This window comes from Pleurodeles waltl, chromosome 1_2 (genome assembly GCF_031143425.1).
Source record: "Pleurodeles waltl isolate 20211129_DDA chromosome 1_2, aPleWal1.hap1.20221129, whole genome shotgun sequence".
Classification (NCBI taxonomy): domain Eukaryota; kingdom Metazoa; phylum Chordata; class Amphibia; order Caudata; family Salamandridae; genus Pleurodeles; species Pleurodeles waltl.
The window spans coordinates 1,160,600,982-1,160,618,264 of NC_090437.1; the positions used below are offsets into that span (position 1 = coordinate 1,160,600,982).

The 17,283-nt window shown below is 42.8% G+C and overlaps 1 protein-coding gene across 2 annotated transcripts in view; it reads left to right on the forward strand.

Moving 5' to 3' along the window:
- STK32B (serine/threonine kinase 32B) overlaps positions 1-17,283 on the forward strand; it is a 1,635,948-nt gene that overhangs the window by 1,343,523 nt on the left and 275,142 nt on the right. For both annotated transcript variants that reach the window (XM_069202951.1, XM_069202961.1), the window contains one exon: positions 3,899-4,002. In XM_069202951.1, the coding sequence (XP_069059052.1) occupies positions 3,899-4,002 (104 nt within the window). The remainder of the gene's footprint in view (positions 1-3,898; positions 4,003-17,283) is intronic.

Genomic DNA, 17,283 nt, shown 5'->3' on the forward strand with positions numbered 1-17,283 from the left:
TAATGATGTCTCAGGCCTGCCATCATGGGGCTTGTGTGTGCAGTTTACTGCCACTTCTACTTGCCATTTAAAACTATTTACCAAACCATACACTCCCCCTTTTATTTTTACATAAAAGTCAACCCTAAAGTAGGCCATAGGTAGCCCATAGGCAGGGAGCTATGTGAGTAAAAGGCAGGACATATACTTGTAAGTTTTACATGTCCTAGTATTGAAACACTCCCAAAGTAAATTTTCATGACTGTAAAGCATGCTCCTCTCATAGGCCAGGAATGTGAAATTCCCTCACATACTTTTAAGTGATAATTTCTGATCTGAAAGGAGTGGCATTGTCATGTTTGGTATGGTTGGAATGCCAGCGAGAAATCATGCTTACTGGTGAAGTTGGATTTAACATTACCATTTCAGGAATGCACTTACTGGTAGTTTGCTTTCTTGAGTGAGTTCCAGTATATATGCGCTTCTGCGATGTGATCCATTTATGAGGTGCCATACAAAGTATTAGGACTTGGACTATTTGACCACTGAGGAAGTTATGACTGTATAGCTGTGTGTAATAGGATCTACAAAAAATTGGTGTTGTGAGAGGCCTCTGGCTGATAGAGGTCTTATTTGTGTATCATATTTTTGGGAATTTATTGTATTTAACGATTTGGATCGCTTAGCAATTTGTTAGATGGTCTGTCCTGATTAGATCTGATGAAAGATACTCAGTTCCAAGATAACCGCCGCAGTTTTGTGGACTGGTCATGTGATTTTTAAGGGGCTATGCCTTCTATGTTTTTGCTTAAGAGTGACTATTTGACCACTTATGTAGTTATGACTGTATAACTGTGTGCAATAAAATCTGCATTCACTTTGATGTTTGAATGCATCATATTGTTGGCAAATGTTTTGTATGGAATGTTAGGATTGATAAGGAATTCTATAGGTTTGATGAAAGATATTCTGTTCCAAGATGGCCGCAGCAGTTGTGTGGAGTGGTCCTGTGATTTCTAAGGAGTTATGCCAGCCGGGCTTTTGGTTAAGATGGACTGTTTGTTTGTTTGCACGCCTGAGCTTTATGATTGATTCTAGCCCGGTGGGAGTTTACGTATCTGTGGTGAAGTAAGTAATATTTGTTTCTAATACATTTATGTTCCTTGAAGTTGAGTGTGCTCACATGATTGTGGTTAATAGATTGGTGTTTATTTTGTCTTCTTGTAGATTAAAAAATATTTACTTTGTGCTGGAGTAACTGACTAACGGTAAGCATGGTACTGTGGGAGTCTTGCTGCTGTAGATCGGATGTTGATTTAGTATGCTTTTTGTTTAATTGGATGTGCCGGATGAAAAAGACTAAGCAGTGCCTTTCTAGCTAGTTGATATTGAAGCAAGTATTAATATGCTGTGTTGCATTATTTTTGGTATTGGTTTCAGGCATTAGTTGGTTCACTTCGCTTGCGGATATTTAACTTTTGTCAGTTGTTTGCGGAGCACTGGCAGGTGATTTTATTTTATTTTTTATATATATATATATATATATATATATATATATATATATATGTACATATAGATACTTTTTTGTACAGAGTTTGTGTTGTACGTTAAGGCAATGTGGAAAAATGCACGTTTTACACTAAGGTTCATGTAGGCTGACTTTTGGGCTGCCTTGAGAGTGGGAAATTCACTTGCATGTACAGCGTGGTTTGCTTTTCTGCAGATTTTTATTGTTGTATAGCGTTTTATTAATATGGGTTATTTGTTGTGTCATAGAGCAACAATTATTCTGATTTAACCCACTTTGACACATTGTCCTGAGGATGGTCACATGGATGGTTTGAGCCTTGGCAGACCGAAATGTCAACCTTATACTCTCCATAACGCAATTCATTGCATGAGCTGCTAGAGTCTGTTAGGAGCGATTTCCGATTGTTTTGAAGACTGCATATAGGACTCGAAACATTTGTGGTTGGAGAGTCAGGAGGGTTGGTGCTCTCCTTCTGACTAGAGGGGTCACCATTGTGTTTGTATAGAAAATACTAAAACTTTTGTTTGTTGCTCTGGTATATTGATGAATATATTATTAGTGAATATATAAAAAAATCTTATTTTTTTCAGAAACAAATTACAGGCCGTTCATTTTTGTAATTTGATTGATGGTTAATTACGACATTAATAGTGTTTAATACTGTTGAAATATTTGTATGCAAATGATTCCTCCATGAACATTGTGTGCTTTGGTGTTTAGATTACCCAGTTCTGTGAGGAATATTGGGTTACCCTGTTTATTTGTAACTTTGAGAAAGTAGGCATTTTTCTGCAATTACTGCTCTGTGTATCTTACATCCTATCTCCAATCCACGTCTGGTCTGTGCTGGTTGACAGCTCCCCTTGTGCATTCCAACCACACAGCCATAAACACAGGACACTCAGCTGAGTCTGCACTCGTCTGCATACTGGGTAGGAAGGGTTGAGGTGCTCTCACTTACACTTCAAAGGCTAGTGGCCTGCCCCCACAAAAAGGACTGATAAACCCCCACAGATCTCCTGGCAGACAACACTGGGTTAAAAGGGGGAACTGGTGCACCTCAAAATCGACTCTTTGAAGACTCCTCCCTTCAAATGGCACATTTGGGTATGTATGCTGGTTCTGTGACCCCCTGAAATCAGACACTTCTGGACCTACAACTTGACTCTGTCAGAAGGACTGCAGTGCTGCCCAAATGACTCATCTGAACTGCTTTTCTAGAAGTACTGCTCTCCTGATTTTTGCCCAGCTTCCTGCTGCCTGCTGCTCCTTGATTCTGCTGAAAGGACTTTGCCTTCCTACCACAAGTGATCTCCAAGGGCTTGTCAGCTTGCCTCCTGTTGAGAAGTCCGAGGGCCATCAAAGACTTCACCTACTGCACCGAAAAAAAAGTGACGCAGCGCCTGCTAAATCGATGCATTGCCTTGACTGAGAGGAAGGAGTCAATAAATCACCTCCAGCGCACTGGAAAAATCAACACATCGCTTTGCTTTCCGGCACCTCACTTTTTTGGTGGCTCGCAGTGTCTGTATTTTTTACGCATCCCAGGTACTTTGTGCTAAAGAGATACTTCCATTAATTCCTATGGATTAAGACTTACTTAAACCTCTAAAAAGTTATATCTTGACTTGTGCATATTTGATTTCTGTTGTTCTGGACTTTTGTTATTCAGATAAATATTATCTATTCTTCTAAACTGGTGTGGAGTACTTTTTGTGGTGTTTACACTGTGTTACTGTATGAGTTATTGCACAAATACGTTACACATTGCCTTCTAAGTCAAGCCTGCCTGCTCTGTGCCAAGCCACCGAAGGGTGAGTCCAGGATAATTTAGGTTGTGGTGTGACTTACCCTGACTAGGATTATAGTCCCCACTTGGACAGGGTGCACACTTCTGCCAACTAGAGACCCGATTTCTAACACAAAGCATCCACAAAAGCAAAACTAGAGGTCGACCATTCTCCTACATCACACCCAAGACATGGAACAACCTCTCTCACTACATCAGAGTCTCCTCCTGACTTCTTGAGTTCCACAAGAAGCTGAAGCCCTGAGTCCTCGTATAAGCAATTTATGGACCAAAATCCTTCACACCTGCCTAAGCACCTGGATACTCTCTCAGGTGGATAGTGTGCTACACAATTCAATATAACAACATAACCTAACATAGCATGACATAACATAAGAAACCTTCAATGCCCCAAATCAGATCAAAATGTTAGGTCTCTTTGCCTCATTTGCTCATTTGTTTTTAGGATTGATCAAGCTTGTTGCCCCTCCAAATATTGTTAAACCCAATCTGATAATTTGAAATACAATTAAAGATCTACATAGCACGATGTTGATGCTGACTAAGCAATATGTAATTCTGATCTTTTTTTCTATTAGCTCCTGAGGTGTTCCAGTCATTTATGGATGGTGGGTCAGGATATTTATATCCTGTGGACTGGTGGTCGCTTGGAATTACAGCGTACGAACTACTACGAGGTTGGGTAAGTGGTTCACGTATAAATAGTAAAAAACAGGAACACATGCACACTGTCTTAATTGATTTTGTTCATTTTTGATTCTTTATTCTTCAAATGTTCTTATTATTTTATCCTGGCCATAAATACATCTAAATATTTGAAGCAATATGTAATAAACCTCATAATAGTTACTTAAATGTAAATACAGTCGGGCATTAGCAGTTATCAATGCCTGTATTCCCTTTTGTTGAATCTTTGCTAAGATGATGGGGAAATGTTCGTGTACACTGTTACTCTACTCTAGTGTATGATTGCAAATATTGTAAGACAGAACAACAACAAAACACGTGTCCAAATGGAATGACTTGTTTTACATTGTTTTAAATTATACTTGTGCAACTCTATGTGGATGGAACTTTTTTGCTTTCAGTTCTCAAATGATGCATTATGTCACCATTTATAAACGCTGGCACACTATATGAATAATACATTCAGAATTCTGTTTGTATCAGTGAAGACAAAATCATCTGTGAGGCATGTCCACTCACTTATAAACTTTAGAGGATTGAAAGCACCATGAAACAAATTGACCTCAGATTAGAATTAGAAGGAAAAAAAAGCAGGTTCAAACAGACTACAAGGTGGCAAGCCACAATCCTTTTAAGTTTCCTATCCCTTAAGTTTCCTTTGGAAAACAAACAACAGATAATATGGATTTACACAAGAAAGAAATAGGAGGGCGTGAAGCGGAATGAAGATGCATTCTAAAGTGTCTAATGACATCAAAGGGTTCACCATAGGGTAACGATGAGGAGTGGGACAGGGAAAGACAAAGAGCAACCCCGAGGATGCTCAGTCAAAAGTCATATCATAAGTGAAGCCAACCAGCACTTTGTATTACAGTAAATATGTTTATTATTTTCTTTATTAAGATATATATCAATAATTAGTAATATTTTGAAACAAGAACAGTTCTTTACATAATATTAGCTACCGCACCTAAACCAACCAACATACAGTCCTTCACACTATCCAACTCCACACCATTCATACCTATTGTTAGAAATGGGGTTTCTGGTTGGCTAGGGTATGCACCTAAGCCAGGCAGAACCCACCCACTCTAGTCAGGGCAAGGGAGTTACACGTCCAAGATAATCCCTGCTCACCCCCTTTGTAGCTTGGCACGAGCAGTCAGGCCTAACCTGGAGGCAATGTGTAAAGCGTTTGCACAACACACACAACACACGTGACGCAAGATGTGCACCACAAAGTAAACACAACCGTGAGCTATGTAAAAATAAACTGTTTTGCACAAAACATAATTAGACCAAACATTACACGTCAGTAATACCCTGCTACCTTAGCAGTTGTCAGAACGTTACACAAGTTACTAATACTCTGCAAGAATAAGCAGTTGTCACAATGGAACACGTAAGTACTCAGGATTCTGCAACATAAACAGTAGTCAGGAATTACAATAAAGAAAGAAATATGTGTACTTTTCATAAAATACCTCCTACATGCCCATAAAGGAACATTGTTACATATGGCAAGACATGATAGATATATATATATACCCCCCACTGTCCCCAAAAGTACCTTATTTTGTAGAACAAGGCACTCCTAGTGCTTGGAAGATCGTGGTAGGGGCCCCTGGTGCTCCTATGCACTCAATGGGGGCCACACGTGGCTGCTAAGGGAGAGGGGCGGTCAGCACCCTCTCTGTTTTACTAACGGGCCCCTCCTGGGGCCTGCGATCTCAGGGAGCCCCCGAGCCTCCACTGGCCCTACCATCAAACAGGGGGCCACAAAACAATGCCAGTAAGTTATGGGGAGATTGCGCCCCTAAGGCAGTGGTTGGGGGGAAAGGAACTCCCTTTCTGCTCCCTGTGCCCTGCTTTGTATAGAGAGCTGCCCGCGTCCTCGGGACGGCAGTCAGAGTGAGGATACGTTATAGCAGGGGCCTCGGATTAGGCTTTCCTCCTGCTCTGGAGGGCAGCCGCACCAGGCACAGTGTGCGAGCCACTCTCCCGGTTTCCTCCCTGTTTCTGGTGAGCAGGCACTAAATACGGTGCCTGCTGGTGCCCCGGGGGCACATCTATAAGCTCGCTTCACCCTGGGGGCACGGCTGGAGGGAGCTTGCTCCTCTTTTCCTCCTTTTGGTGCCCTGGGGGCACTGAGCAGAGCGTGACACGCTCTAACAATGAAACACGAGCTCAGGCTGCTGCAGTGATTGCTCGGCACCCAGACTGCAGCGGTGATACGGGCAGCACAAAAAGCGCTTTAAAAAGCGTGCAAGGCAACACTGGTGTCCCGGGCTGCGGCGGTGATTTAGGAGTGTCGAGAATCGCTTACGAGCGTTGGGGGCCACTTCTGGGAGCCTGGGTTGGGGCAGTGATTCTCCCCACAGGGCCCCTAGCAGCACTCGTCCAGGCACATTTGGAGGTCTCAGCAAGGTGCTTCTCTAGGCACCCAAAGAATTTCAGTAGGAAAAGTGCTCCTCGTGCCCTCTGTAATCAGGGCACAGCGTGTGCGGGGAGGCAGCGCCACAGCACCCAGTCCCTGGGAGACAGAAAGTAGAGCACAGGGCAGTGGGGCCCAGCAACAGGCCAGCACAAAGTGGATGCAAGCAGTGGTAGTTCCTCCTGTGGGTCGCAGGTCAGCACAACAGCAGCACTCCATGGCGGTCCCTGGTGAGTCTTCTCAGCAGCCTTCTGTCCAGTTCCAAGAATGTTCAAAATGTGGGGAAAATTCTCCTGTACTTATACTAAGTTTGCAGTGTCTCTTACAATGAGGAGGAGAGGGGGTTCCAACCAGTTACAACTGGTACTGGGATTGCCCCTTCTCTCCTCCAGCACATGCTCCAAACATCAGTGGGGGGTAAACAACCCTATTGTGCGAGGCCAGGGCGCAGCCTTTACAAATGCAAGTGTGCCCTGCCTCTCCCTTCTCTCAGCTCAGGAAGACCATATAATATGTAGATGCACCTCTGTGACACCTCCACCCTCCCTGTGTATAGGCTGTGTGAAATGTATGCACAAAGCCCTAACTGTCAGTCTGCCCAGAAGTGGATTGGAGTCAAGCTGCAAAACACCAGAGTCATAAGCACATAGAAATGCTCACTTTCTAGAAGTTGCATTTCTGTAATAGTAATAAAAAATACACCTACACCAGCATTTCTTATCACTATTACAACCATACCAAACATGCCTACGCTACTCCTCATAAATCAGACAATACCCCTTACACATAAGGCATGGAATTTCTAATGGAATACAATGAGAAGGCAGCACTCAAAGCAGTGAGATACCAAGTTAGGCTGTTTCTTACTACCAGGACAGGCCACGCAACCTGGCACATGTCCTGCCTTCTACATATATGGCACCCTGCCCATAGGGCTAGCTAGGGCATACCTTAGAGGTGACTTACACATAGTAAAAGGGGAGTTCTGGGCCTGGCAAGTAAATTTAGATGCCAGGTCCCTGTGGCAGAAAACTGCGCATACAGGTCCTGTGCTAGCAGGTCTGAGATAGGTTTGACAGGCTACTTCAGTGAGTAGCGGGAGCAGCGCTGCAGGCCCACTAGTATCATTTAATTTACAGGCCCTGGATATAGGGATACCACTTTACAAGGGACCTATAGGTAAATTAAATATGCCAATTAGGTATAAGCCAATCATACCAATTTTACTAGGGAGAGAACATGCACTTTAGCACTGGTTAGCAGTGAACAAGTTCTCAGAGTCATAATGTCAGCCAACAAAGGTCAGAAAAATAAGGAGGCAAAAGGCAAAACGTCTGGGAAATGACCCTGTAAAAGGGCCAGGTCCAACATGACCCCCTACCAGCCTAAAGTCAGGGGAGACCAATCAATACCTTGATGGACTTCCATGCTTGGGGCGATAGAACCAGGACCGTGGTTGGCAACTGCAGGGGCATAATCCAGTTCTGTGCCAATCTGAACCCAGTTGAATCCCACTGTCTAAGCTTCCCAGACAATCTAAACTAACCCATGGAGGCGTCCTAGTTGTCTATGACCAGAGCCAGTCCCAGGCCATCCCGGGGACTATGGTCTCTAAAACCTCTCTGAGTGGGGGGCAGGAGCCCTAGGTGCACAGCATCCTCTCTCCACTCTCCTTCCCACCCATTCAGGAGTTACCCTCTGCCACTGGTCTTCTAGCCTAGGGACTGGTCCCATAGCCTGAATAGGGGTCAGGAGAAAGTCTCTCCTCCTGCCCCTTCTTCTAGGGTTCCACCTCCTCCTCTGAGGAGTGATACCCACAGAATCCAGAACTGCCAGGGCACTGGTGTCAATCGTCCTGGTCAGCTCACCCGCCAATTCAGAGGAACCCCCCCTGTAACTGGTCTCCCAACCCAGAGTCCTTCCCCTCCGGCTAGGCCGGGGTCAGGAAAGAGCCTTTCCTCCTCCTGACCCTCTTTCTAGAGTTCCGCACCCTCCCATCAGGGGTGATACCCCCAGAAGTATTGGTAGAGAGACTGGGGACAGCTGTGTCTACTTCCAGGTCAAGGGAGTTACCCAGGACCTGGTTATCCAACCTAGGGACGGTACCCTTGGGCTGGACATGAGTTAGGGGAGTGTCCTCCCTCAAACCCTTCCCCTCAGAAACTGAATCCCTGGGGGAACAAAACAGTAGGGATGCTGGGTACAAAAGTCTCTACTCCCAAATCTAGGGGGTTACCCATGACCTGGTCCTCCAACCTATGGACGGTACCCTTGGGCTGGACTAAGGGGAGTGTTCAAAGGAAGCATCCGCACCGCCTTTGCTGGGTGGTGCTGCTGGTCTCCAGATTTGGAGCAACACTGTTTCCAGTTGTCCCCCCTTCTCCTTCAGACACTAGGGGATCCCTTTGAGAGGATCGGCCTTTGGTAATGACTACTTTCACGCTTTGGGGACCCTTCCGGGTGCCTTCCAAGACAAGCGTAAGAGGACAGGTCCCTCTGGATCCTGCACCCTCCCAGTGCTGCATTTTGTCAGGGTCAGTTAAATTCCCGCCTTGGGGCACCGATGAGGAGCCCCTTAAGACATACGTAAGAGGACAGGTCCTTCTCGATCCTGCACCCTCCCCGATGAGAACTTGGCCTGGAGTACCCAGAACCTCCCCCACCCCCTCCCGGGGTGAACCTAAGATGGCCATTGATGTCTGACCAGTTTCTCTTGGAAACAGACGCAAAATATTAAGGGAGACCACGCCAAGGAGGAAAAGTCTAACACAGCCCAACTACCAGTCTGACCCAGATGTGGATTCTACATGCAGGCAGCGGCACAGAATGGTTAAGCAAGAAAATTCCTACTTTCTAAAAGTGACAATCTAAAACCTTTCATTAATGAAAGATGTATTTTTAAAGTTCACAGACCTCAAGCTCCATTCCTCTTTTTGCTCCCAATGGGAAACTGCACTAATGGATTAATTAATAGTTTGGCATCCATGGTAATTGCAAAGTTTTTTAACTCCTAAGATATTTTTGGGAGTTGGTCCTAGATCGTCAGGCCAATCTAAAAGACGATTGTAAGTTTTCCTGTTGCTCTAGTTGAGTGTCTCAGTTTTGGAGGCATTCAATTGTAATGCTCCATGTTATCTATTGGCTGATGATTTTTAATGTTTTAATGTTCTTTGGGCTTACCCGTTTCAGAAGTAACTGTGTGTCATCTGGGTAGTTATAGTAGATGATGTCAAAACCATAGATCTAATCTAGTAGAGACCTCATGTAGATGATGAAAAGCATTGGTGTACCTTAAGGAATTCCTGCTTTAATCTCATTTGGTTTAGAAGAGAATGGGTGGGATGTACATAATATTTATACTGTTGCGTAGGTAGAACATGATCCAAATGAGAGCTGTGCTCTCTATTCTGGTTTCTTCAAGTCTTTGGGGTAATGTAATATGATCCACTGTGGCAAAGTGAAGAAGGGTGGCAACTATGCTCTGGGCCACTATGTTGTTACGATCATCCCAGATTGAGATATTTTGCTTTTTTATTTTCTTTATTGGGATGCAGCTACCATGTTCCCACATTGTGTAATGGCAGGTTGCAAAAGAAAATATGTTCTTGCTGCCAATTAGAGCTTTTGGGTTTGCAGCCTCTGTTTTTGGTCTGTTGCCCTGAAGTGGACGACATGAACTAAAATCTCCCTTGCCCAATAGTTGGTCTTTTATTAAATTTTCATCCAAGGGAGGTGGTCCCCTACAAATCATTCCTCCCTTTAAAGCCTATGGCGCCTTTATTATCTATATTTTATGAAAAATCACTGAAACTGATTTATATAAAGCCAAGAAAAGCTGAGTTCTACTTACTGCCAAGGCTTATGTAAAACCTTTCAGAATTGTTGACTGTAAGTGTGAGAAACATTTCCTATGTGTGGGAAAAAGCATTTTTTGTGAACCCTTACTTGACTTTTTACTTGGCATAGAACTGCACAAATTGTTAGGGTAAGTGAATGCTAAATTTGGTGAAGATTCATTCATGGGGGCTAAATTTGTAGTTAAATATAAATGCAAAAATATATTTTCCGTTTAAAGTGTGACTGAGTACAGTAGTGACAGTGGTACACACACACACACATATTTCTTCCTTTGACCTGTCCATATCTATGTCACTAATGAGGATTGGATGACAGTCACTCTCATTCTCGAACCTTAGCACTGGTTGGAAAGGCATATTCTTTCTACACAGGTGTCTCTGCGTACCTTCTCTGTTTATATCTCCAACTGTCTTTATTGGTCCACTACAGTACTTCAATAGAGGAATGGCAAAGCATTCATCCTACCAATGGCACCAATGGCATCGCTGAGTGTCAGGTGACTCAATGGACTAGCACATTTGCTGACAACATCTTTATTTGATATAATTGTCACAGGTTTGAGTCCTGGAAGTTCCACTCAACTTTTCATCATTCTGAGCTTGATAAAATGTGCATAGATTATTGTTTTTTTAGAAACTCCTCAGGGGTGACTGTATGTTCTAGAAATACATGTGTTATGTTATTATATTTCACATGTGTACTCTTAAAGGCAGGTGCTGCTATCACACCGATGGAGTGCTTGCTCAATCCCTAGAATGGGTATGTAAGTTTGTTTTGGCCTGTTGTGCTGAGTTCCATCCAAACTTCATCCCTTAATGCGACTAAAGCAAAGGGGCCATAGGTGGATGCAAGAGACCTCCTAATTTCAGCCTCCTTTACCTAAGTTCCCCCCTCGTGAGGTCTGCCAGGAGCATCTTGAAAGTGATTATTGCAAAGAATTAGATGATTAGTTGTGAAGTATGTGAGTCCTTCACAAGTAATAAGTCCACAATAGTGTTTGTACTGTGAACCAAGTAACTCATTATAGCAGTTGACTGTCTCGGGGTAAGGAAGCAGGGTAGTCCAAAACCTACTCAGGGGAGGTGATGTGGGCTAGTAACCCCTGCTCGCTCGTACACAATAACAACACCCAATAAATCATTGTCCAGTCAGTGCATTTTCATTTGCATTGGAAATCATTTTTATTACCCACACACCACAAAATGCTACTCATTACTTACAAACATTTATAATAAAGTAGATGGCTGTGGTGGCATTCTCATTCTCATGACACATACAGAGTAGTGGGTCCTGAATCAAATAATCAGAAACCCACTGTAATAAAGTGAATCCACACCAGATGAAGATATGTGGTAGGAGGTATTTATTACAGCCTCAACCAACAGCCAGCATATCAACTGTCATCCAGAGAACCCTCCATGACAGAACCTCAGAACAAGCTGGTTCCATGCCCAGTGTTCTGGCATGGAGCCATGTTACATCATTACACTTCTTCCTCTTTACATTAGAACAGAAATAACATGAGAACAAAAAACACATTTGAACAGAAAGAAAAAGAGGGTAGAAAGAACTACACGAAATCACGCAAATGTAAAGGAAACCTGTGTGTTCTGACACTCCTACGAGTATTATCAGACCTTAAATCAATGTCAGAGGGAAAACGATAAGAAGTATCATCTCTCCTGTCGGCCACACCACACCCCCCAAAATGTGCTACACGACTATGATTCCAGATGCGACCATCATCCGTCTTGACAGCATTTTTAAACAGCTTAATGATAGTTTTTGGAGAGGTATATTTTGACCAATTTTGACACCCAACAGGAGCTTTGACCTTTACTTTATCTCCAACCTCAAAATTTGTAACTTTCGCATTATTCCTTTTATCAACATAAATCTTCCTTTTGCTTTGCAGAGACACTTCTTTGTCTCTCCATTCCCCAATACCATTGTTTTTCAAACCCTTCCCAGCAACCATCCAGCCAGGACACAAACAAGTATTTGGAGACCTTCCCCTGAGCAGTTCAAAAGGAGGCTTCCCCGTTGATGCATGAGGAGTGTACCTGTAAGCTGTTATACGACCCTGCAGTTCCTTTCTCCAATCTAAACAGTTTACCTTTGCTAATTGTATACTCTCCTTTAAAGTCCTGTTAAATCTCTCCAAAGCACCATTCGCCTCTGGATGATATAACGCAATTTTTTTATGTACAATTCCACATTTTACAAAATACTCCTCCATCTGAGCAGAACAGAACTGCGGACCATTGTCAGAAAGAATAGAGTTAGGAAAACTCTCGCGTTTGAACACAGATTCTAAAAAACTGATCACAGATTGAGAAGTGATCTCTCTCACCAAACTCACCTCCACCCATCGTGAATACAAATCCAGCAACACCAACAGGTAAGGAGTCTGATGTTCTCCATGCAATGGCCCCACAATATCGATAGCTAATTCATCCCATGGACTTTTTGGTAAACTTCTACAAACCATAGGTGAACATCTTGGTTTGAGTACCTTATCACTAGCTTGACAAGGTGTACACTCCCTAACAGTACGTTCTACCATCAAATCTAATCCAGGCCACCAGATATCCTGACGGATGCGCTCTTTGGTTTTAGAAATGCCCATATGCCCTTCATGAGCCATGTTCACGATGACTTCCCTCAAACTCAATGGGGGAATCATTCTTGTGCCCCTCATTAGAACACCATCAACAACGGCTAACTCATTCGCAACTAACAACCAAGGTTTAACCAGACTTCGAGACTTATGCTGATCCAAAAGAGACATCACAGAACACAATTCACTATCCTTTTGCAACTCATCCCTCCATTCATCTTCCTTTACAGCCCCCAGCGTAACATCACAAACTCTTATGCCACACTCAGCATCACATTGATCATTTTCATCCTGAGATTTATCATTCTCTACCACCTCCACCAATCTCGACAGACAGTCTGCCGTTACATTTGTCTTTCCCGGAATGTATTCAAACATGAAGTTATACTCCTGTAAGGAAATGACCCATCTCCTGATCCTCGAGGAAATCGAGTCCAAACCCTTCTTCTCAAAAATTTCTTTCAGGGGTTTATGATCAGACCTGACTACGAAAGAAGATCCCCACACAAATTTTTTGAACTTGTTTATGGCCCAGAAAATTGCCAACGCTTCCTTCTCTATAACAGAATAACATATCTCTGCCCCTTTCAAGCATCTTGAAGCACAAGCTATTAGCACCTCTTGGCCCTTCCTGATCTGAAAAAGAAGAGCACCCAGCCCCTTTATACTCGCATCAGTAACAATGAAAGTGGGATTCCCAGGTACAAAAGCTTGTAAGTTTGGTGCATTCCTGAGATCATTTTTTACTTGTTTAAATTCTGTACCACACTCTTCCGTCCAAACAAACTCTGCATTCTTACACATCTACTTCCTTAGATTTAAAGTCTTATCTGCAAAATTTCGTATACATTTGTTATAAAATTCTGCCATACCTAAGAATGAAGAAACCTCATCTTTTGTACACAGTTATTTTAACATTTCGATAGTGTCCACCAAATCCTTTTTAGGACTCACCCCCTGCCGTGAAATATGATGACCCAAATAGTCCAGTTCAGTGACTCCAAATTTACATTTGCTTCGCCTAAGAGATAACCCAGCATCAAGCATCCTTTTAAGCACAGCATGCACCCTCTCATCATGTTCTCTCACGTTTCTCCCACATATTAATACATCATCCTGGTAGCACTTTACGCCTGAAATGCCTTTAAAAAGATCTTCCATAATCCTCTGGAATACTGAGGCCGCAGAAACCAGCCCAAACGGCATACGCAAAAACTTGAAGGCCCCCATTGGCGTAATAAAAGCCGTTAATTCTTGACACTCTTTACTCAACGGAACCTGATGGTATGCTGATGCCATATCCAGAGTGGTAAAATAGCAAGCACCATCCAACGATGATACTAATTCCTCAATATTGGGAAGTGGGAACTTGTCAACCACCACTTCTTTATTTAAGGCACGAAGATCCACACATAGACGGATTTCATTATTTGGTTTACGTGCCACAACAATGGGAGCTAACCACTCCGTTGCCTCTACAGGCTGTATAACACCAGTGGACAACAATTTATCTATCTCTTTTTGTACAGCGTCTTGGACACAAATGGGAATGCGTCTAACTTTTGCCACAACTGGTACTGCGCCCTGTTTCAACTTAATATGGTGATTGTACCCCTTTAAACACCCCAAGGTGTCACTGAACAATTCACCAAAAGCTCTCACAAACTTGTTTTCGTCACCCTCAATAGATTGTACCTGAACAGATGGATGTGCATTAGGATTGAGAATGACACCCAAGCGTGCTTGATGACTCCAGCTCAACAAATTATCACCCCTCTCAGCAACATAAATCCTAGCATCAGTGAACCTACCATTGTACTCAATGCAGTCATCAAAATAACCTAATAACTTAATTGGCAACCCACCATAACCTGTAGGTTTAATATTAGGTTTGAACAGCTTCTTCCTTCCTTGAAAATTCTTCATAAAAAAATCCTTTGAGAGAAACGTGATGTGAGAGCACGAATCAAATTTCATTTTGACTCTAACATCCCCCACCAAAACCCACTCAGAGGGATGTTCCACCTCACTCTCACTAACTTGAAAACTGACTTCCTTTATTTCTGATCTAGAATATCTCCTATTCCTCATCCTACAATTTTTTCCAAAATGTCCTCTTTTTCCGCAAACATTACAAGTAATCCTATTAGCAGGACACTCACTTGCATTAGCCATGTGTCCAAATCTTCCACATCTGTAGCAATTTCCTTGAAAAGGTGTTGCAAACCTCCTATTCCCCTGTGTCTTTCCTGCGCTATTTTCTATTACAACACCTTTCTCACGGACACCCTCATACTTTTTGTCCTTCTCATCTTTTTGTATGACTTGACACTCCACTTCTTGTGCTTTTACACTGACCTTGTCTTCTTTATGTGCTTTACTTAGTTCTCCAACACACTTTAACATATGCTCTACCCTTTTTGCAATACTAACAACCTCATCCAACGGTGGCTCGTCCTTTAGCCAGAGTTCTTCCCTCACTTTATCACTGCAACACCTCAGCACAAACTGATCTCTAATCCTTTCTTCTACCAACGCCCCAAATTTACAACTTGAAGCCAACTTCCGTAAAGCCATAATATATTCTTCAACACTCTCCTCTTTCCCTTGCTCCCGCAAACCAAAATGGTACCTTTCCATAATAGTACTAATCTTTGGCAAGTAATGTAAATCTAGTTGTCTTGCACATATTTCATATTCATTCAACCCCCTCTGATCAGCTTGCGACAATGGAGGTAGATTTTCCAACACCTCCTGTCCTTCACCCCCTAAACAATGTAACAAAAGTGCCTGCTTCCTTTCACCACTCAAATTCGTACCACACACCCTGGCATAATTCTCAAAAATCTTTTTCCATTTCTTCCACTTAATAACCGGTTCTCCTGGATCTGACAAGAAAAACGGCGGCGCCGTAACATTCTGCATACTCACAAGAGGTGTAAAACACTTCTTCCCCACAATATATTCCAAACCCTACTAGTTGCTAAAAGTACTTAAAGTCCAAAAAGTGTGCCAGTCACTGTATGTCCCATCACGATGCCGCTATATCAAACACGGGTCTTCAGGTGTGTTTGTCACCGCAGAGACGACCTTTTCAGTTTAATTCATTTTACAACGCCCAATACTTGTATTCCACAAGTGCAATAAAGTTTCCAAAGAAATGTATATTCCCGTGACCACAAACCAATATAGTGATCCTTATCCAGTCTCCGTCTAAGTTTCAACTTCCAATAGACCGTCGATGTTCTTCTTCGATGTCCTCCAACAATTGCGCTGTAAAAAAAAAAAAAAAAAAAAAAAAAAAAAAAATTCCTTCTTCCGCATCTAAGATGGCCGCCACGAAACATTTGGTCCGTTTTCTTCAGGCAGTTGGGCTTGCTTTCTCTTTGAGCAATCTCGGATCGTTTTCCTCACTCAAAATGGCCGCAACCAAACATCCAGTCTATTTTCTTCAGTCAATCTGGCTTGTTTTTCTCCTTTCACCACACTCAAGATGGCCGCCAACAATTCCCACAGCTTTCAGTCCTTTTACAATTGCTCACTGACCTTCTGACGTTGTGAAGCATACAGAGACCACTTTGATCCTCAGTAAATGCTCAAACAGCTTTCCACAAAGCCCCTACAACCGCAATTTCACACTTTTCTCCGCTAGAACATGCTGCAAGACGCTCGATCCTCTCCCAGCACGTCTCTGTAAGTTATCTCTGTTTTTCCCTTAAATAATCCAAGCTCTTCCTTCTTTGTTGTTGTTGAGGCTGTCCCTTCCTCTGTGTTCCTTTCTCCGCCCAAGCGTCGCCAGTGTAATAAAGTGAATCCACACCAGATGAAGATATGTGGTAGGAGGTATTTATTACAGCCTCAACCAACAGCCAGCATATCAACTGTCATCCAGAGAACCCTCCATGACAGAACCTCAGAACAAGCTGGTTCCATGCCCAGTGTTCTGGCATGGAGCCATGTTACATCATTACACCCACCCACCTTTATTAAATGCAATATCACAATGTTAGGGGGTAAATAATCAATACAGCAAGTCTAGTGGTTTTGCCTGAGTGTCAACACACCAGTAAAAGCAGTTACATGTTATAATCTACTAATGCAACACTATGCAAATCATTGGTGGCAGTGCTAATAAGCAATGCATGCTATGTTCTACCATTAAAGTCAGTGGAGATAATACCAAACGTCAATAGCATTTGTTATATTATCAGACCTTGTATTGTCAACAATTACATTGTCAATAAAGGGTTGTGTTATACAATGTGTCATTTATTAAACTTTTATTATGCTGCTAGTGCAACTTTAGGACCAACCAACAGGGATGGCCACATTCCAGAGCTGATGAGCATAGAGATCTAGCTCTG